This window comes from Podarcis muralis, chromosome 5 (genome assembly GCF_964188315.1).
Source record: "Podarcis muralis chromosome 5, rPodMur119.hap1.1, whole genome shotgun sequence".
Taxonomy (NCBI): Eukaryota; Metazoa; Chordata; class Lepidosauria; order Squamata; family Lacertidae; genus Podarcis; species Podarcis muralis.
This window is the reverse complement of record NC_135659.1, coordinates 1611002-1631791: the sequence shown is the minus strand read 5'-3', so window position 1 is coordinate 1631791 and position 20790 is coordinate 1611002. Positions and strand designations below refer to the sequence as shown.

Genomic DNA, 20790 nt, shown 5'->3' with positions numbered 1-20790 from the left:
ATAATTATTAAAAAATAATATTTTAAATGCATAAAACCACTGAGTTTGATCTCTCTTAAAGCACATTTAGTGATAGAAATGTCATTCTTATCAGGGGTAAGACTAAAGAGGAACCGCACCTGCACCTGCTCAAGGAGAGCAACAAAGGACCCTCCTTTTGTGTGTGCCCCCCCTTCCAGCCATTGCTTACTAAGGGAGGGTGAACAGAGGGCCTCGCGTATCTCTTTCTACTTCTCTTCCCAAAGCACCAGCCTATAGGTTATTCCCACCCATCAACCTTACCTGTGTACTGGAAGCACTGGAGGAATTTGATTTAGCAGATAAAAACGCCCCCAAAATGAGAAGAATCCAGCTGGGCCCTGGTCTTCAGGCTGTTCTATTCCTCTGCTGGTTTATCTAGTTGATAGGGGCCACTGCAGATCAGTGATGGAGGGGAGAGGAGAGAGGTGATCTGGCAGGTTGGGTTTGTATTTGGGAAGATCCAGTGGGGAAAGTGACTTCTATCTTAGGGATGTTTTCAGTGCTCCCAGTTGGGCATAAGAATGTACAGTCATACCTTGGATCCCGAATGCCCTGGAACGCAGATGTTTTGTTTTTTTAAAAAATGATATTTATTAAAAGTTTAACAGTTACAGAAAAAAAAGAGACAATAAAAGGTTACAATACTTCAAAAATAAAAAGCAAAAAATAAAAATAAAAAACAATACAAGAAGACAATAAGTAAAACAAAAACATTTAAAGACAAAAACATTTAAAAACACATCCAGTATTTCCATATCTTTGTCTTTCATTTACTTGTTTCATCGACCTCCTCACACCTCCCTTTTTTGTATTCTAATTCAATTAACTATTTCAGCAAATCCTTTCCATCTTTCTCAATTTTTGTTCTATAATTTATCTTAACACAATCTGACCTTAAATTTTACACTTTGGCCCATTAACAATCCATTTTTACTTAGTTCTTTATAACATTTCTGCTAAAACCATGTAACTTCATTCCAGCATCCTTCTAGCATTCATTAATTTTACAATGTTTCTGTAAATATACTTTAAATTTTTTCCAATCTTCTTCCACTGACTCTTCTCCCTGGTCTCGGATGAACGCGGATGTTTTGGCTCCCGAATGGCACAAACCTGGGAGTAGTTGTTCTGGTCTGTGAACGTTCTTTTGGAACCTGAATGTTCGACGGGGCTTCCGCGGCCTCTGATTGGCTGCAGGAGCTTCCTACAAGCAGAACCTGTTATGTGGATGCACATTTACAAACTTAAATTTGTTTGATACAGTGGTACCTTGGTTCTCGAATGGCTTGGCTCCCAAACAAATTGGCTCCTGAACACTGCAAACCTGGAAGTGAGTGTTCTGGTTTGCGAACGTTGTTTGGAAGCCGAACGTGCGACACAGCTTCCGCGGCTTCCGATTGAGTACAGGAAGCTCCTGCAGCCAATTGGAAGCCATGCCTTGGTTTTTGAATGGTTCCGGGAGTTGAAAGGACTTCCGAAATGGATTACGTTCGACAACCAAGGTACCACTGTATATTATAATATATATGTGCCATTTTCAAAAGTTCTAGCTCACTCTCAACATCTGTAGCTCTTATGCTACAACAAGCAATGAAAACCACGATGGAGTGACCCAACAGGGACTTGTTCACTTCTCAGTACCAGATAAGCTATGCAAAGCCCCCTCTGTGGTCTGAAATGGTTCAGTCCAGACATACAGTAGGTTGTCCACTCAGGGGAGCCAATTTCACAGCACTTCAGGAAGGCCACGAGCAGCCTTTGGCAAGTCTTCAAGAGAAGCAAATTCCTTCACTGAGAAACAATGTCAAGCATGGTTGACCCACCTCAGACCCACCTCAGATGTCGCAAATGCATTTATTTATTTTAATGTACACAGACATGTGCACATCCAGCTAGTCAGCAAGAGGTTTAAAGAGATCTCCAAGTCTTCTCCTATCGAGAATGGCTGCCAGATTCCGACTCTCTGAGCTTTTTTGGAGGCAGCTCAGATGAATGCTGCTTCCTGTGATCAAATGCTGCTTCTGCAAATGTAAGAAGATTTGGAAGTGCTAGAAGTGCAATGATAATATAAGGAAAGGACTTGTGGTGCCTTCTGTGGTCAGATGAGAAGCCTGGGAATGCTGCTGGACCTGGATGTCCTTTTGAGGACCAGGTAGGGGCAGTGACCAAGAATGGAAACCAAACTAACCCAGCAGAATAGAAACCAGAAATGCTGACATGGTTCTCAGTGAAAATCATTTTCTTGGTAAACAGAAACTTAGTCCTACTGCTTTGATTGCATGAGGGTTGAAGAAACTCAGGGCAGGGGGAATTGGGAGAGAAGGTTTGCTGCATATGTAAGGGCTTTTTGAAATTGCGAGAGAGGAGGGAGGAGAAGTGCTGGGGCCAGGCACCTTTGGCTTGTTGTGGTGGCCTAGTTGAGCAGGCAGTGGGCAGCTGGTCTGGCCATGGATGAGTGTTTGGGAAATGCAGTGGGAAGAAGAAGTGCAGGGAATCAACTGGGGTGTTGATGTATTTGTTTTGCTGCCTGCTGGCCACATCAAGCATCCCCTTGAAAAGCAAGCTCAGGGGCTCTTGAATTTGCATTGCTGCCTGCCAGCCATGTGAAGCAGCAGGCAGCTGCTTGAAGGACATCTTGAATATGCTTATGTGGTGGCAGGCCTTTTTGGAAGGGAAGAAACAGCTGCTTGAGGTGGGCCTCAGTCGAATGTGTGTTCCTGTGGAAAGGGAGGAGGTGCTTTCCTGTTCTTGCTCCCTGGCCTACAGCAGGTACTGTTTCGGGGTGGGAAGTCCAGTGCAGAAGCATCATTCTCACCAGGATTTTTCCAGCTGCTTGCCCCACAGCAGGGTCCAGGGACTGATCCCAAGTTGTTGAGGTGCAGGCTTAAACCCTCATTATTTATGTTAAGTTGTGGGTGAACATATCAGACGACACAGCGATTCTTCAAACAGCTCTTGTTTATTCACAGGCCAGGACAGAACTGAAGGGTTCAGTCAGCCTGCTTATATAGAGCTCCAGTACAATGTAAATGTAACAATTTTCTAAAACTATCCAATCACTGAACGTCACTTGCAATCCCTTATTTGCATAACTATCTACAGTATCCCCCTGCTGGCCCAGGGTGAGAACTTCAGCTGGCCCGTACGGGCAGGGGTACCTTTTTATGCTTTATACAATTCTCCTGTGAGCACTCTTGCTCTGTTTATTATAGATTGCATTAGTCTCAGTGACAATAGCTGTGCTTATTCTTTCTAATGTCAAAAGAGAAGCATATTTGCAAACTATCTGATAACTTCTACAATGTTCTTTTGGTGCTGCGCTGAGGCAGAGATTTGTTCCAGGGCTGCAAATGCACACAATTAATTTCACAAACATATGAACATGTGGAACAAATGAAAACAACTAGAGGAATACGTAAAGGGAAAAATGGGACCAGATCCAAATATGCATGTGTAAAACATCACCCCGAGGCTCCTCCTCTGTATCATTTTTTAAAGAAATCATTTTCTGTGCAAAAAATGAACTAGGCTGAACTGGCAGAGAATAGGCAGGACTTTTCTTTGTCTTGTCAACCTTTTCCTTGGTTCTCAGTTTGGGAACTGCTGGAATAGACTACCTGTCCCATGATCTGTTTTCCATGAGCCCTTGCTTGTTGCCTGTGTTGTTCATGAGCCTTAGGCTCCACTCAGCTAGTCTTGGACAGTCTATTCTGATAGCAAAAGTCTGGTGCTGGATTTGGATGCTGTGCACAACAACTGAGCAGTCAGTTAACTGAGCCTGTCCATTAAGCAGGCTAAGGTGACCCGCCTCATTGAAGGGCAGCAAATGGTCAGTTATTGAAATTATTATTGCATGTTTAACACCATGGGTAAAACAATATGGATTCCTTGCTTCAAGCAAAATGCATTGGGCTGTTGCTGTGAGCTAGTGTGTTACATTGTTATGCTGTGGGATCCTGGTAATTTTCCTTGAGGTAACACGTTGCATACAAACTGCACACCCCAAGCAGTCCAACTGCAATATTTGTCCATTAGGAGTGCCTCAAGTTCTTTCTAGATAGTGCTTGTGGCATCACAGATGACAAGCAGTGGCACTCACCAGTGCCATTCCTTCCGTTTTCAGAACATTTTATTTTTAAAATGGTACCTTTATTACTACCACTAGACAGCCCTCCTGAAACACACTAACTCCAGCAGATTAAGCATAGAAGGTGACCAGGTGAAGTGGCAGGACTCTTCCCAGCCTGCCCCCCCCCCATGTCTTCCGACAAGGTCAGGGCATCCTGGAGTAACACAGGACCAAGACAGGCTCACAGCTCACAGCCAGAGAAATTCGGAGGGAGATCTGGTTCTGCTCCTTCAGTATCAGAGCAACGGGTCTCACAGCCACATCCAGTCCATGTGCTTAGTGTATACGTGGCAAAAGTGCTTGGCATGGCACACAAAGGGGACTGACTGTTGGGATGTACACCGCTGTGCGTGTGTCTGAGACAGGGAATCAAACATGGTAGTAGAATAATGGGACTTTGCAATGTATTTTTGTGCGTTTCTGAATAACACAGTTTGAGACTGTTGGTTTAATAGAAATAGCTGTGAAAACGGTAAGGACATAGGAAGCGGAGCTTCAAGGATTGAATAAGATTTGCAGGGGGCAAGGGCAAGGTTTGCAGGGGGCGAGGGTCCCCTGAAATTCCTGGGTTCCAGGTTCTCCCCGTAATTTCTGAAGTTGCTAAATGTGAAGTTCCTCAGGAGCCTGGCTTAGAGAGGTGCTATCACAGAGCAAGACAGGTGAGGGCAGAGTTGCCCTGACCAAAGGTAAGAAGGGGGCGGAGTTTCTCCCCCAGGTGTGAGTTAGCAAAAGACCCTAGGAGAGTTGGGAAGGGGAGGTTGCCAGGGTTACAGGGGTGTCATGATGGGGGGGGGGCAGAGGAAGATGTCCCTTTTACATGCAGGGCTGGCTGGGAGAGGCTGCACTCAAGAGACCGGGAAGCATGGCTGGATTCTGTTCTCGACCCAAGCTTGCTGAAGCTATGAGCAGCAAGAGGCAGCCTCCCCATCAAAGCCAGGAGGAAATATGTGTAACTAAATCCTATTTCTTAGAGGCACTGCCATCTCCACTGGGCCTCACGCCAAAGGAGCACAAGTCCCTGGAATCTTGCTTCATCTCAGCATTGGGGCAGCGTGTAACAATACCTTGAGCTACTCCTGGTTGACCTGCCCACAAGCCAGTTTCAGGCCCCATCTATCGTCCTGCGTTCTCCTTTAAGAGCTCTTGGACAGCAGTCAGTTGCAGTGTGACAGACATTGCTGCAAAAAGTATTATGAATTGGATTACTGTGGCAGTGGTCAAAAGCAGCTCAGAAGTATAAGCCCTTTTTCAGATGTGCAGGAGAAACTGCTGTGATCAACCTCTTTTTAATTCTTCTTTTTAAATGTAGGACTGTCTGAAGGCTCTTTTCCTCCTTGGACCACCAGAATGACTCGCTGCCTCACGCAAGCTGTCTACACAAGTCAGGAACACACAATAATCTCAGCTCCATAAGGTGCTCTGATCATTTACAGAGGGGTGCATTCAAAATATGTGTGCATCATGAGGATTTGGGGTTTTATGCACAAATGTGATTCAGTCGTAACGGCTAGGACTGGGCCAAATGTGAAGGGAAGAACCTGTTTTTCATGAACATATCTGACTCCTAGGAAATGTATTTGAAAAAGGGTGAAAGTATTGGTAGTGCAGCAGATCGTCCAGGCTTCTCCAATGCACCTTCAACCTAGGCTTATGTCGCCTTTTCCATCTCCGCTGCTCAGGCAGCGCCATAGCAGAGCCTCTTTAGAGTCCTGGGCTGATGCTTCTTCAGCCTTCCACCACATTTCTTTTCTCAAATGGGTGTGCTGCTTCTTAAGGTACTGTAGTCTTGTCATAAAGCTAATCAGATTTGGCTATGTGGTGATATCATTGAGAGAAAACAAAGCCAAACAAGAGATTCCCTCATTCATGCTGGCATACAGCCCGGCAGGGGGCAGCCTTTTCCCCCAATTGAAGGCCACATTCCCTTGTGGACATAATTCTGAGTGCTGTGCATGGCCAGGGACTACAAGAGGCTGAGCCACAAATGTGAATTTTACCTTTGTGTACTAGGCTTGTTTCTGCACACACACACCCCTCTCTGTGCTCCGTCTGGGGAAGGGAGAGACCTTGTCCGCGTTCAAGGGCACGTCCCAGGTGGGGAAGGGGTGTTTGCACCAGTAGAGCAGGTGAGATGGGTGCAGCCCAGGGAGAGAGGCTGGCTGAGACGGAGGTGCACCTCCGCACTCGTCCCATAGGAGCCTGGAGGTCTGTAATTGGGCGCCAGGCCTGACACTTCCCACACCAGCCATGGACTATGAGGCAAGGGCACTATTCCTAGGAACAGCCTGAAAAGAAAAAGAGAGAAGTCAGTGTGCAAATGGGGAAAACGTGGTTGCACCAAAGAGGTTCATTAAGCGCAACCCTAGTAATGAGGATTGCAATTAGAAATTGTTGCTTTACAACAAATAGGATGAAATAAAATCATCATACACAGAGATTAATTTCCCATGAAATCATGAGAGCTGAAATTAAAATGTAGCAAAAGAGGATTGAATGGTGATAATTGGATACCAAGTGCCAGTCAGGGGCCTGCGGCTATTTTATGGTTAAGCTGGAAAATGGGGTGCTTTGAATATACACACATTCACATATATACTGCTGTGAAACGCACCACACCAATTTTGGCATGCTTGACAAATTTCATGTAACAACAGCAGAAATACATGGCAGCTACTATGTGATATACTTCTCAGTGTGAAATAATCAATGACAGCAACGATAGTGAATTTCTACACACCTAATTATGTGGGGGTGCAGTTAAAGGAACTTAGATTGCTAAATTCTGTGTATTTTACATGTTATTGTCTTCAGCTGTCTAATGAACCATTACAATAACTTTAAAAAAAACAGGAATTGATCATACTGGAGCTTGTTCAACAGCAGTAAAACACATTCCTTTTGTTTTACAAAAAAAGTGACTGAGTGATTAATAATTGGGGCCCTTTAGTCCCCCATCATCATTCAAGGCAGGAGGCTTAACCCTCCTTGCCAATATTTTCTTAGACAGGAAATTTAAGATATTGGGCAACAGCTAACTCCCATGGTGCTGAGAGCTGATTCTTTCCCTGAAAATTGGGGTTTAATCACATCTTATCAACTGAGTGTTAACTCTGAGCTTTGCTAACATCTTTATAAACATTGATAAGGCAGAAGTTGCAATGCTCAACCACCTGAGCTCATGAGGGATAGCAGAGTAAGCAAATTAAATATTGCAGCCAAATGTAAGTGTAATTAAATGCAGCCTACCTTCTTGGGAGGGACAATTGCTTGCTGTGTGCTTGGTAGTCCACACTTGCCGGTGATGGTACTTTCCTGAACAGATTGCAAAACTTCCACAGAGACAAGCCCTAGGAGGAATGGGGGACGCCAGCTGTCCTGATGTCCACTGAAAGTCTAATTCTGCCAAGAATGGAAGTGACCAATATTGCCTCACCTTGAAAACACCTTCATCTCATGGAAGGGTGAGGGGGAATGAGAGGATCTGGTGTCAGGGATTCATCCTGGCCAGCAGGGAAGAGTCCTCACCCCCACCCCCTCTATCCATTCTGCCTCACCCCACCAACCCCCAGGATGTTGTGGGGTCTGAAAACCAAGTACTGTGCAGAGCAGCTGAAAGAGCTGGGATGAGGATGGAGGAGGAGCTGCCTGGAGAGCCATCCTTGGGTGTACTTGATTTATTGTGTTTGCCCTCAAGCAAATGTGTTGTAAAAAGTGGGATCATACAAATACATATATCACACTATTCTGCTCCCAAAGGAGCTGATTGAGAAGCCAACTCCTGCCAGAGAGCTCTCCCATCCATCTCCTTCTGCCGTGTCTTGGGGTCCTCCACATTTTGAGAAAATATAGTGGAAGTGGACAAAACATCAAATGCACATGACAGTGTTTAGGCACTAGGTTGAAAAAAGCCCAGCGGAAGTTCTTCTGTTGGGGTACCTGAGGAAGCGTTTGCAGCCTGACTCCTAGAACTCACCAATTTCCCGTTTATCAAGCTCCACACTTGTAAGAGTCCTCTTTTGGAGATTGCTCATGAGTTCCCTCCGCTTCCAATGTGTCTTTCAGTTCTCCCCCTCTTCAGCCCACACCCTTCTTCTGCAGTCCAGCTGGAACACAGAACGGATGCAGAAGCCAAGGCAAATGTTGGCCCCACCCTCCACCATCTAATTGAATGCACCTTCAAAGCCAGCAGGCTGATCTAATTCAACTTAGTGCCTGCAAGGTTGGCAATTCTTATTTACAACTTCAGTGGTGGGTTTTTATAACTCTTCATTTATATTAGCTTTGATGTACAGTAAAAAAAACAAAACCCAACCATAGTAAGTTTCATTGCATTGTAGTTAAAGTTTTCTGTGAAGTATCCTTACTTTTAGACCATTATAATATCCAATCCCAAAACATTGTATTTATTTCTAATATCACTCAGACTAAATGTGAGCAAATGCTCTGTAATGATTTCAATTTTTTAAAAAAAGCTGATGTGTTAAAGGATGATCTGCTTGGAGAATATTTTCTGCACTGCAGTTTACAGATGTCGGATAGTCAAAAAAACTACTGCAAAACTAATACTTGGTTGAACTAATGCAAAAATGTTTCATGAAACACTTTGGGATGGGTGACAAGCATTTTTTTTTCAAAGCACCAAGAAGTCCCTCTGATGTTTTCTGGTGCAGGGGCAAAACACTGAGTGAAGCACAATCTGTTCACATCCCAAAGCGGCGTTTTTGCTTGCCATCTTAATTCGAAATAGTAGCTGGCACCCCAATGTCTACAAATGACAAGCTGTGGGCTTCTTTAAATGTTGGTGTATGTTACATGAACTGTTAATTGTTTAGGCTTGTGTTGCAGTGATATTATATGTATTCTTTATTGCAATATTGCATTTAGATTTTGAACTTGGGAAGATGGAGCAAGGCTTGTTTTTGGCTCCATAGGGCAGGACTTGAACCAGTGGCTTCAAGTTACAAGAAAGGAGATTCCAACTAAAATCAGGAAGAACTTTCTGACAGTAAGGGCTGTTCAGCAGTGGAAGAGTTTCCCTGGAGAGGTTGTGGACTCTCCTTCCTTGGAGGTTTCTAAGCAGAGGTTAAATGGCCCTCCGTCATGGATGCTTTTGCTATAATCCCTGCATTGCAGGGGTTGGACTAGATGACCCTTGGGGTCCCTTCCAACTCTAGAATTCTGTAATTCTACGAACTGCTTAACTACATATTAAATGCAAGGGTGTATTTTTTAAAAAAGGAAAGGTTTGAAAGAACATAATGTAGATCATAGAAGCATATGTATATCATTTTGCCTTCCCATTTTTCTCTGTTGAGACTTGGGGTGTGATTTGAGCAGAGAAACAGCAGGTAGAGAGTTAATGTCTCCTTCCCCAAGCTATTTTTTTCCAAGGCACTGGGGCTCTGTTACACATATTTGCATGTACAGTAACAAGCAGTTAGTTCCTGGCTTATTTATTGACCTGAACTTTTGGGCTACAGCTAGCTTTTATCAGGCATATTATGTATATATTTTAAGATGAAATTGCTGTCAAATTTAACTTGTGGCCAGTTAGACAAGATCAATCCTCTTATTAGTCATGTTATTTCCAAGGGCTTCCCTTAAGAAAAAGGATAAATTCTTTCCTCTTGAGTCACTAACCAAGTGGTTGTTTTTATATAAACTTTCCTTTAGTTGGTTAGAATTGGAACAGGACCATCTTATCTCCCACTCTTTCTGAAACTGCTTTTTCCTTCGTTTTTTAAATGTTTCTGCAGCGCTCTGTTTGGGTTTGGTGGCGTGTTTTCCTTCTGACACCTATTTTTTATTGTTTTTTTTCCACGTACTTTCAGAAGCCACACAGGGAGAACATAATTTCTCATTGCTGGAATGAGAAAAGTCCTATGATTGCATAGGATCCTACTAAAGACCCGTTTCTCTAGCTGGGGAAGCTTCTTCAGCTGTTTCCGGAATGGCCATATCTCGACAGCATGGCTGTTTCACAGAACAGGGGCAGCCACACAAAAAGCCCTGCTCTGGGCTAGGCTTCCGAGGTCGCTGGGCTCTTCCACAGGCTGTGGCCCCTCCTGGGCGTACAGGTGCTGCTTGTGACCCCAGAGCATGAGTGAAGCATGCGCGTTCCCCTTGGCCAAATAGCCCTGCTTGGAGAGAGGGATGGCAAATCCGTCCAGTTCCATTTCTCCCTTCATAGAGTTGGAAGGGACCACCCTGCTGCAGGGAAGGAATCCTGCCCAAAGCCATCCCTCACTGGACTCGAACCAACATTCTGGTCCACAACAAGGCGCACTGACCGATGGTGCCACAGGGTCCCTGCCTTATTTTCAGTTCTCCACATTGACACATCTGTTTGCAAAACCTGTTTGGGGTCCTGTCATGCTGCCCTCGCAGCCCAGGGAGTGAGAACAGAGGCACAACATATGGGCAGGCAGCAGCCAGGCTCCCAAGTTACCCTGCGTCTGCCCACAGGGGGCGCCACTCACCTGGGGAGGGCCTCCCCTCGCCATCTGCCAAGAAGGACAGCTGCTTGTGGACCAGAACCTGCGTTTATGGGCTGCACTTTGCAGCTGCTGCGTCTTCAAGTATTCCTGCCCATGCCTTAGTTGGGAGGAATTACCTTGCTGATGTGGAATGAAATTTTGGAGGAAGTCTGTCCCCAGACCAACAATTACTTGAAGGAGTTTTGTCTTGCTAAAGTTCTGACAAAGCTATAGTACAAAAAAAAAAACCACCCCCAAAACAGTTGTTGTCTTCATCCCTCATACTACCACTATTTTTTTTTTAAGCAAGGTGATTAAAGGTAAAGCGACCCCTGACCATTAGGTCCAGTCGTGGCTGACTCTGGGGTTGCGCCGCTCATCTCGCTTTACTGGCCGAGGGAGCCAGAATACAGCTTCCGGGTCATGTGGCCAGCATGACTAAGCCGCTTCTGGCGAACCAGAGCAGCGCACGGAAACGCCTTTTACCTTCCCGCCGGAGTGGTACCTATTTATCTACTTGCACTTTGACATGCTTTCAAACTGCTAGGTTGGCAGGAGCAGGGACCGAGCAACGGGAGCTCACCCTGTGGCAAGGATTCGAACCGCCGACCTTCTGATCGACAAGCCCTAGGCTCTGTGGTTTAACCCACAGCGCCACCCACGTCCCTGCAAGGTGATTACAAATTGCACAAATTATTACAAATTTTATGGCTGTTTAATACATTTTATGTCACCACTATGGGCCTCGTTTTGGAAAAAATGGAAAGAAAATGTGACGTTATTTTTAATTAATAAATATAAAGGACAAATAATAACAAGGAAATAAACTACTGAAGCTGCCCAGCAAGGAAAAGGAACTGATCAATTGGGAAATAACTGAGAGACTATTTATTAGTAATGTCGCTGCCATGCTCAACAGGGATGCGAACCAAGGGTGACAGCTACAGGGAGAAAGCTGCCAGTTAAGAGACATGGTGTCCCGTTCCCCCAGCCTCAAAAGCCCTTTGCCCGTCCACATTGGATATGCTGGCATACAACTGAATTTCTGTATTTTAAAGACACTATGCCATGTGTAAAGAAGACAACACATTAAACTCTGCAATGCAGAGGACCGGCAGCAAAGTCACTCGGATTCTCTGCTATTAATGAATGAACAAAGGGTGGCAGTTTCACACAAACGGCCAACTCGTGTGGAAACGTTACAAATGTTCTGGTCTTTGCTTCTGAAGTAAAAGTCCAGCAGACCATCAGAGAACTAGTCTCAGGAAAACGTCCGAGTTTCCTTCTGGTTGCTAGATGTGCCTGGAAAAGTTTTCCGTGCCTTCCAAGTAATTTTTCAGAGGGTTTCTAGGTCTCAAGAGAGGTGAAGTCCTGTGCAGAGAGCTGCTCTCTCTTCTCCCTGATAAATGGCCGGAGGCTCCTGAGGATCGTGAATTGGGGAGGGGGCTGTCTCTTGCCAAAACAGGCACATTCCACTCCAGCTTTATTTCCATTTCATTCAGCCAGACACTTTGAAGGATATTGGAGCTCCCCCTGCTGCTGTTACTTCAGTGCATTGGAAGTTGAAGGAACGGTTACTACAAAAGTGGCACCTTCTCTCTCCCTCCCTCCCTCCCTCCCTCCCTCTCTCTCTCTCCCCCCCCCCTCTCTCTCTCTCACACACACACACACACACACACACACACACACACACACACACTTCCACCCTCCAGAGTTGCTCATATATCCACTGTACAGCTACCTTTCTTAACAGTAATCCTAAAAATAACCTCATCTAGCTCATGGTCCATCCGAATTCTTGGATGCTGGATTGCAGAGCAGCCCCAATGTGAATTGTTCTGCAGGAACATTATTGGGCTTTTTTTAAAAAAAAACATAACCTTTGCAATCTTTTTAAAGGAAAAAAGCAATTAAGAAGTGATGAAAACCCTTCAGCTCACCCATTCAGGAACTGGTAATGTTGTTCAAGATTTATACTAAATTCTTCCACTTGGACACTTGGAGCAACATACCCAATAATGAAATTATACAAGAAACACAGCTAAGAAAATAGGAATATTCTTTATAAATTCTTTTTTGAACAGACGAGCCTAGCAGACCCTAGCTGTCCCCAAGCCTATCACGTAAGGTTAGACATAAAGTTCCTGTGAAAACCATGGATAAACTATCAGATCCCAATGGGCATTATAGACATTTTTGAAAGAGAATTTAAATCAAGAAATAACATTGGAATGTGACTTTGCCTCCAATTGTGGATATGTTTCTTTCTTTCTTTTTGAAAAAACATTATCTAAAATAGAACATTGGGTGGCAGGAGAAATAAGGAACATGGCGATAACGCCACAGGCTGTTCTCTGACATGTATGATCTTCCCTGTCCTCCCCACAGAATTTGAACCCAAATGTATTCCTATCCCTTAGTTTGGACGCCTTGAGGAGGGCTTTACATAGGAATCTAAAAGTGCATACCATGGGATCTAACTTTCCCACTCTAGGTGATCATGTTTCCCTTAATATGAGATGAGTGCAAAAGGGGGGGGGTCCTGTGTACAGGATTGGGGGGGGATTCTAATCCTTGAGGGATGCTGCTAAGCACTAATGGGACTCCTGTGGGGTCAGATGCTGAGCTTCTTCCATCAGGGTCTCTAGATAAATCAGGTGTGCCTTGGATGGTTCAGATTGGCCGGGAACTCAACAGGGCAGAAGGCCTTTGCAGTTCCTGTAGGTTTTGTGCTGCTGTGTCTAAGCTCTGACCAGGGAGACCACAACTCAGAAGAAAAGGCTTGCGGCTACATCGCCCTGGTCTCATGGCATGCATGCACACTTCTTGCTATTTTATTTACTCACAGGTAAACCAACTCAGTAGAAAGACATCTCTTTTCAAAAGGAAGTGGATACTTTTGGTATTTTCCTCCCACATCTGGGCAAAAAAATTGTGCTTGATAGGAGACAACACTTCTTTGCTCTCTTAGAAATGTTAAGTTTTCACACCAAAGGAATAGAGAAAGTTGGTTTAATATATGACATAGAAGAGACATGCATTATGTATAAATGCTGCTTCAGACAGCAAAATTGCAATGTAAGCAGGCAGCAAATCCTGCAACGCACACACCTTGATCTAAAGAGAGATGAAATGGAGAGTTGGGGAGGAAGAGTATATCTGTCCTTAAGCACGCGCATGTTGGTTCCTTGGGTGCTGAATGAAGGTCCTTGTGGGAGCTAGGAGAGCCACGGGCTACACATTTTAGGGTTCCTTTCTACCCTTTTCCTTCACGGAGAAGGGAGGAAGCTTTGAGGTGAGCAACTCCCAGAGTTCCCAAGGTATTTCCCCCAGAGTTCATGCCCATTTATCACCTCACCATCTTGCAAATTAAGAGCTTGGAAGACTCTCCTTCTAGCTGGCTGTGACTGAGCTGGTTCCCTTTTGTCTCTGCCTTCAAATTACCCTGACATTATTTTGATGGTCTCCATTCAGGGGATGAACAGACTGTACCTGGTAACGAAATCAGCATGTGCTGGCCTTTATGCAGGGTGTGAGGAAGTCAGAATAGACCTGAATGCCTTTCAGGACACAAGGCTGGGATCAGACTGGTAGCAGGGTCACTCTTGTCCTTTTAGGCTATGTCAACCTTTGATACTTCTGCCATGCTCTGCAGTAATAAATGATAGAATGAAGTTCAGATTGACCCACACCTATTCACAAGGCCCCAGTATCTCAGCAGAGATGCAGTTTTATATTTGTTTTGGCATCGGCAGCTGCCTTTCTTAGGGCCTCGCCTGCTTTACATGAGGAACTTGGAGAGGTCTTCCTTGATTTCAGCTTCATCCCAAGGCCCGTGGATGTTGTCTTTGAAGAGCTGCAGCTTGATGAGGCAGTAAGGACACAGGCAGGAGATGGAGACGAGAAGAAGGGCAAAGAGAACCATGCCAACACTGGAGATGGTCAGCAGGCCCACCAAGGCAGACAGAGCAAAGAGGAAAGTGGCGACAACATAGCAGCGGGGAGTCCGGGCTTTGAGCTTCTTTTGCAGCATGGGCCACAGGGCAAAGATCTGGATAGCGAATGTCACCATGACGAAGGCGTGCAAGGAGCGAGGCAACCGCGAGGCCAAGCAGACCGAGGCAAAGATGGCCATGTTAAGGGACAGAGTGCTGGACACAATGGCAGCATTGGCGCCGTAGTCATAGAAGATCAGATGTCCCAGGAGCATGAGAGAAGACATGGCATAAATGGTGTCTGTGCTGATGGACTCAGTCAGTGTTTTCAACACTGGGGAGAAGCCGTAGGTGAAGGCCACAAACACCACCGTGTTTTTCAGATCTGCCCAACGCGTCTGGCCGCTCTGGTTTCTCCCCATTCCCGAGTCCAATACGTCAAAAAGGACGTAACCTATCAAGGAAGTCACCAAGCCAGCGCCAAATAACCACTGGGGAGCCAGCAGCCCCACATCCATGTACCGCCAGATGACGACAAAGACGCAGACGCTGCACAGCTGCTGTATGACCACTCCGGACTCAAACACCACCGCCCGGTACTGGTACTTGCGGGCATGGATGTTCTTGCGTAGCTTCTCTAGGAAACTCTGGTCCACATAGTTATCAGGAAAGGGCTGCCTTTTATACAACACTTTCTGCCAGCGCTGCCGTGTGTTTGGTGCCAGCTGAGCAGGCAGCATGACTCCGGCCAAGTCCCTGTCTCACGGCTCTTCCTTACAACATCAATGGATGATGGAACTCATGCCCAGACTTGTCCCTGGTTTTCTAGGTCACTGCTGGCACCTAGAAAGAAAACAAGTCCATCAAGCCAAGATCTGCAGGTCAAAAGCACAGCAGTCAGTTCCCATGGCCACAGAGAGAAACCACCAAGAGAAGCTGTGCTACAACACTTGGGGACCCCACCATCCGACTGTTTCGGAAACAGGGCCCACTATCTTGGCTCCTCCTAGGCAGTCACATTGCTTGGCTTCTCCTTCCTCCTGCCCTTCATGATCATCAGTAACCAGAAGTCAACAAAATCTGTTGGCTTTCCTTGGGAGCAAACACGCCAAGGATTTGGTATTTAGGCTCCATGTGTTCTTTCATATATAGCACCCCAAAATCTCTGGCCTCCTCTTGTGCAAGCTGGGCACACACGGGAAAGTTGTTCAGGGGAAACCGAAAGGGGGAGGAGGTACCTTACGTGTGTGTGTGTTTAGCTCCCAGCATGAAAATACCTTTATGGTGCCATTTCCGTTCACTTCCGCTTCTTGATCCAGTGCCAGCGTCCCTCCGCCAGCTGCCTGGAACCCACTTGTGGGGCTGGAGATCCCTCCATTTCCCAAGCCAAGGATCCCCGGGATTCCCATGGGCCGCCGCTCCCTCGGGGCCCCAGCCGGCGGCTCCCGGATCGGCGCACAACGCAGCTGGCAGCCCAAGCCGGCGAGAGCGCGGGCTGGCAGGTGCGCACCCGGGGCGGAGAGGAGGGACGCCCGGGTGCCTGGTGGGGAGGCCGAGAAGGAGGGCAGTGGCGGCTCCCTGCCTCCCTTCCTCGTGCGCCAAGAAGGCCCTTCTCCCCTCCCAGGCCAAGCAGCACATCCGGACGCGCAGGTGCCTCCGGGAAGGAGAGGCGAGGCTTCTCCCTGGCAGGCGCTGGTCCAGGGGAGCTGGGGAACTCCCTCCCACAGGACAGCCGGGCTGGGCAGGGCTCAATGAAGGGGTTCCCACTGACGCATCTGGTCGGCCCCGGTGAGAAGTTGGTACGTTTACTGGCTGGTTTAGGTTCACATCCAGGAAACCCGTTTCTTAACTAAGAATGGCTAAAATATTGTGGAACTTTAAAATAATAATTGCCCCCCCCCCCCCCCGATTTTGAGGGACATAAGGAAACTCACTGAACACACACTAGGGAGTGAGCCCCCTGGAATGCAGTGATAGAAGTAAATATAGGATCGGACCGCGTGTCCCGGGGTTTATATTTGTTGTAAATAGGTTTATTGACCCAGGGATAGTGCCCATTCATCCCACTTGGCTCAGGTGTAAAGACAGATAGTACCTGCCTAACCCTAGGAGGAATTCCTGCCATAAATTCAGACATCTGCAAACTCAAGTTTCAAGTGGTTGGCATTTTGGGGTAAAATATTGGGGGGTGGGGTTAAGCCTTGTGCATGTACTAAATGGACATTTTGACTCAATTTGACACATTTGCATTATTGCATGCTCAGAGAAAAAAAGTCCTTTCACCTGTGCATAGGTTTCTGGGTCAAGCATGACCACCGGACATAGGGCAGGGTTCTGTCCTATGAAATACGCCTCTGTTGGCTACCAATTGTATTATGTCATGGGTCAAATATGCTGCCATCAGCTGATTCAGTGGCTTTACCTGCTAGCTAGAGCAAACGGACTTTGGCATCGTTGTCACCAGGTGGCCTGTGTGCCTGTAAGCTGTCACCCTCCAGCAGGGCACCTTTTGAAAGTACAAATAACAAAAACATCAAAACAGTGAGGGTGTTTATGTACTAAGTGTTTATGCAGTAACTGCATTTTGTTCACTTGTTATGTGACATCATGATCAAATTTGTTCTCCTGTTTCCCCCGTCTACAGTTCTTCAATCTTTTTTCATAATGCAACCCTCTTTTTAGAGAAAGAATGAAACATTGGTGAAATCTTCCTTCTAAGTAGCCTTATGGCTACCCAACCTCTGCTTAAAAACCTCCAATGAAAGTTATCACTTCCCAAGGGAGACTGTTCCACTGTCGAAGAAGCTCTTACTGTCAGAAAGTTCTTCCTAATATTTAGTCACAAACTCCTTTATTGTAACTTGAATCCATGGGTATTAAGTCTCACCCTCCAGGCGAAAACATTCCTCTTCCACAAGGCCCTTTTAAATGTTTGTGGGGGGAGGGGATTATTGGTTTATGGGCTTTTTGTTGTTCTTTTTATTATGTATTTTGTGTTTTTATCTTGTATTTTTATGTTGTGAAATGCCCTGAGATCCATGGATGAAGGGTGGTATACAAATGTAATTAATTAGTCAGTTATTCATAAATAATGAAAGGATTAAGCCCCCAAATATCTGCTGAATAAGCTGCTTATGTGAGCAAATTATCTGGAAGCAAAGGGGGATTATTCAGATTGGTGCAAGTCATAATGCATCATAAGAATACATACTGGTATCCAGCCTTGCCAATAAAATAAATATACACCAGCCTACAAACATACTGTTAGTGCATATGGTTGTATGGACCTAAGTGTCACAGAACAGCTACTCTCCTCCTGAAGATGGAGATCTGTGACTTCATGTGGAAGCTCCACTTATTTCCATCAGAAATGGCCAGTGTTGTGCTTTAGCTACATCTTTGCTCTGCTTTCAAAGCACTCTTACATGCCCGTGGGAGGAAACACATTGATAGCAAAGAATAGCACGTTATTTTTCAACTGGTTTTGTAAATTTATCAAACACAAGGCCCATTTCCCCCTCTGACTTTTCTTGTTTAGAATTGCAGTTTAACTCCTTAAAATCTCTTGCAGGAATGTAGTCCCTCGGCAGAAAGCACAATCCTACATGCTAGTTGTTCACTACATTTGCAGGGTTCTTATGCCAAACACAGATGAACAGCCAAAAAGGAAAAAAGCCCCCAAGATGTGCCGCAGGGAAGCCTACCAGGCTGAAGAAGTGGGGAGCAGCAGCTCAAGGGAGGGCAGGGACACAACATCACTGCTCCCCGTCTGTCCTTGCAGCTCACTGCCTGCCTGACCCACCGGGCTGAGCTGGCCAAACCCGCCCAGGGGGCTCTTCTGCTCCCCCCGCCAGGAACCCGGGGCAACAGCCAGAACTCTTTCCCGGGCTCCCCTCCTGCTCTCCCTCGACGGGGAGCGGAATTCCACCGCCCCCCCTTCCAGCGGGCTGCCCGCCTCCCGGAGCGGCCCAGGCTGACAGCCAGCGGAGGCGGAGGCGGCGGCGGCGGCCCTCTCTCTCGCCGGGCGCCGAGGAGACTCACCCGGCCAGGCAGCCCAGGAGGAAGCAGGAGGAAGCCAGGAGCAGCAGCCGGCGGGGAGGCTCCTTCATGGTCTCCGCCGTCTGCCTGGTGGGGCCCGCGGGCGGCGGCGCATCCTCCCGAGGGCCGGGGCGGAGAGGGGCGGGGGCGGGGGCGGGCGAGGGCTCCGGCAGCCGCGTCCGCCGCCCGCGCTGGACCCGCGACGCGCTGAGCTGGAATGTGACGCGTCACCGCGAGGGGAGGCACAGCCGCGCCTGCGCACCAGGCCGCTTCCCCGCCGACAGCCAATCGACAGCGCCCTTTCCTCCCTTTTCATCCCAAAGATGGGATGTAAAGATTTTATGAATGCTCATTTCCTTTGCACAATAGTTCCTTGTGGACTGCGCTGCCAAGTCTACTGGCACTATGAGAATAAGAAGCACTTGAATTTTCCACAAGGAACCTTAAGTATTTGCTAGGCTAATGCAGTTGAGTGCTGCCCCCGTCCCAACAAATAGATCCTGATAGCAGCATTTCATATATGCAGTTTTAGTAAGATGAACCACTTGACTATCATGGTGAATTGTATTAAGGCTCAAAGGTTAGTTTTTACTTGTCCCAGCTTGCTTGTGGTTGGCTTACCCTGTGAAATAGCAGCCTTGTAGGATTCACTATTCTTTTTTGTGCTTTGAGTAGTTAAAATAAATTCTGCAAATTGGGCAGATGTTGGAACTGATTCTAAAGTGTATATTGACATTTTTGAACAGAACATGGAGATGGAGGAATTGAGGACACCTGAAGTTGAGGCACAGTCTTCAGTGGATTCCAATGAAGGTTCTTTTAGTGTAGCTGATAGTATCCCTGATAGTACTTTCAGCATATCTACCTCGGAGATCTCACCAGTCTCTCAGCCCAAGTAAGCTATTCCATTTTTTTGGCCATTTCTGCATAGTATTACATCAAGAGGCATTTCACCTGCTGGAGATACTTTCTGATCAAGCAGTTTACAGTATAATTTTTCTATTAAAAAAATTAACCTTTCCTCTGTTCTAAACAGAAACTGAAAGAAGTGTGAACCTGTAAGATATTGTCAGGGACTGGATTGAGAAATGGTGGCAGCCCCCCCCCCCCGAACCTTCCCATTGATTTAGAACAGTGGTTTGCAGAGGGGCATAGTGCTGAGGGGGAAAGCTGGGAGATACTGGGTGAGGAACAGCTAGAAGAGGAAATACCAGGAGAGAGACAGCTGGCAGATTCACTGTCTTTAGAAAGCATTCCTGACCCCCCTTTCCCTAAGACTAGACGGGCTTTGAGAGTGATAGAACAGAAAGCACAGTGGCAACAAGCTCAGATTACCCGACGTAGGAGTGATGTAGATTCTTTTTTTTAAAAAATGATATTTATTAAGAATTTTAAAATTACAAAGAAATAGAAAAAGAAGGGGGGGAAAGCAATAAAAAGACAAACAGCAGTCAAACAATACAAATCGACAAAAATCAAAATCAGAAAACAAAAACAAAACACATAACACATCAAAATCAAAAAACAAGAATAAACCACAAAAATTTAAAAACAGATCCAATATTCCCAAATCCTTAACTGTCATGACCTTATTTCATCGACCTCCTCACACCTCCCTTTTTTGTATTCTAGTTGTTAAATATAACAGCAAATCCTTTCCATTTTTCATAATATCCTGTCATTAAATTACCTTAATCTATTTTAACCTATAATACATAAAAAATCCTAAAATTAAAAACTTAAATCTTATTTATACCAATTTCTCCTAACCATAGCATATTCTTGCAAAGTTCTTTTTAACATTTCTACTAAAGCCAAATAATTTCGTTCCAACATTTTTCTAATATTCATTAATTTTTCAGAACAATCCTAAATAAAAATTTTAAAAAACTTTCTTCCAATCTTCATCCAACGTCTCTTCCTCCTGGTCCCGGGTTTGGTCAGTCCTTTCTATCCCATCCATCTAGTTCATTAACCTGGTAATCTTATGTCCGAGGCCCTTAAGTCTCTTCCGTGTCCCTTCCGCAGATCTTCTTCATATTTATACCTGTACTTTACTTTGTCTCCTGCTCCTTTCACTCGTGGAAACTCCAACTTAACAATATTTTTGTCCCTTCTCGACAGATCAGCCCCTTTTCCATAGCCCACACTGAACTCCATGTGTTTTTTAAAGACGTGTTTCAAACCCCCT

General features: G+C 45.9%; 1 protein-coding gene and 1 long non-coding RNA gene across 6 annotated transcripts; both read right to left on the bottom strand.

Moving 5' to 3' along the window:
- Positions 1-603: 603 nt before the first annotated feature.
- On the bottom strand, positions 604-10381 carry LOC114598489 (uncharacterized). The gene is made up of 2 exons (XR_003707061.2): positions 7397-10381; positions 604-6435 (listed from the first exon to the last, which is right to left on the bottom strand). It is a non-coding gene; the product is annotated as an uncharacterized LOC114598489 (long non-coding RNA).
- A 3240-nt stretch (positions 10382-13621) lies between these two features.
- On the bottom strand, positions 13622-18759 carry PIGC (phosphatidylinositol glycan anchor biosynthesis class C). Of its 5 annotated transcripts, none has more exons than XM_028732191.2 (3): positions 18603-18759; positions 16984-17067; positions 13622-15404 (listed from the first exon to the last, which is right to left on the bottom strand). In XM_028732191.2, exon 3 carries the CDS (start codon positions 15299-15301, stop codon positions 14408-14410), a length of 894 nt encoding a protein of 297 aa, XP_028588024.1. In that variant the 5' UTR covers positions 15302-15404; positions 16984-17067; positions 18603-18759; the 3' UTR covers positions 13622-14407. The 5 variants fall into 5 exon arrangements, with proteins under 5 accessions (XP_028588024.1, XP_028588025.1, XP_028588026.1 ...); XM_028732192.2 differs by lacking the exon at positions 18603-18759 and adding an exon at positions 18266-18567; XM_028732193.2 differs by lacking the exon at positions 16984-17067.
- Positions 18760-20790: the final 2031 nt, after the last annotated feature.

Bases quoted from the DNA above. Each gene is read 5' to 3' on its own strand.
- PIGC (XM_028732191.2), bottom strand. From the start codon at position 15,301: ATGCTGCCTGCTCAGCTGGCACCAAACACACGGCAGCGCTGGCAGAAA.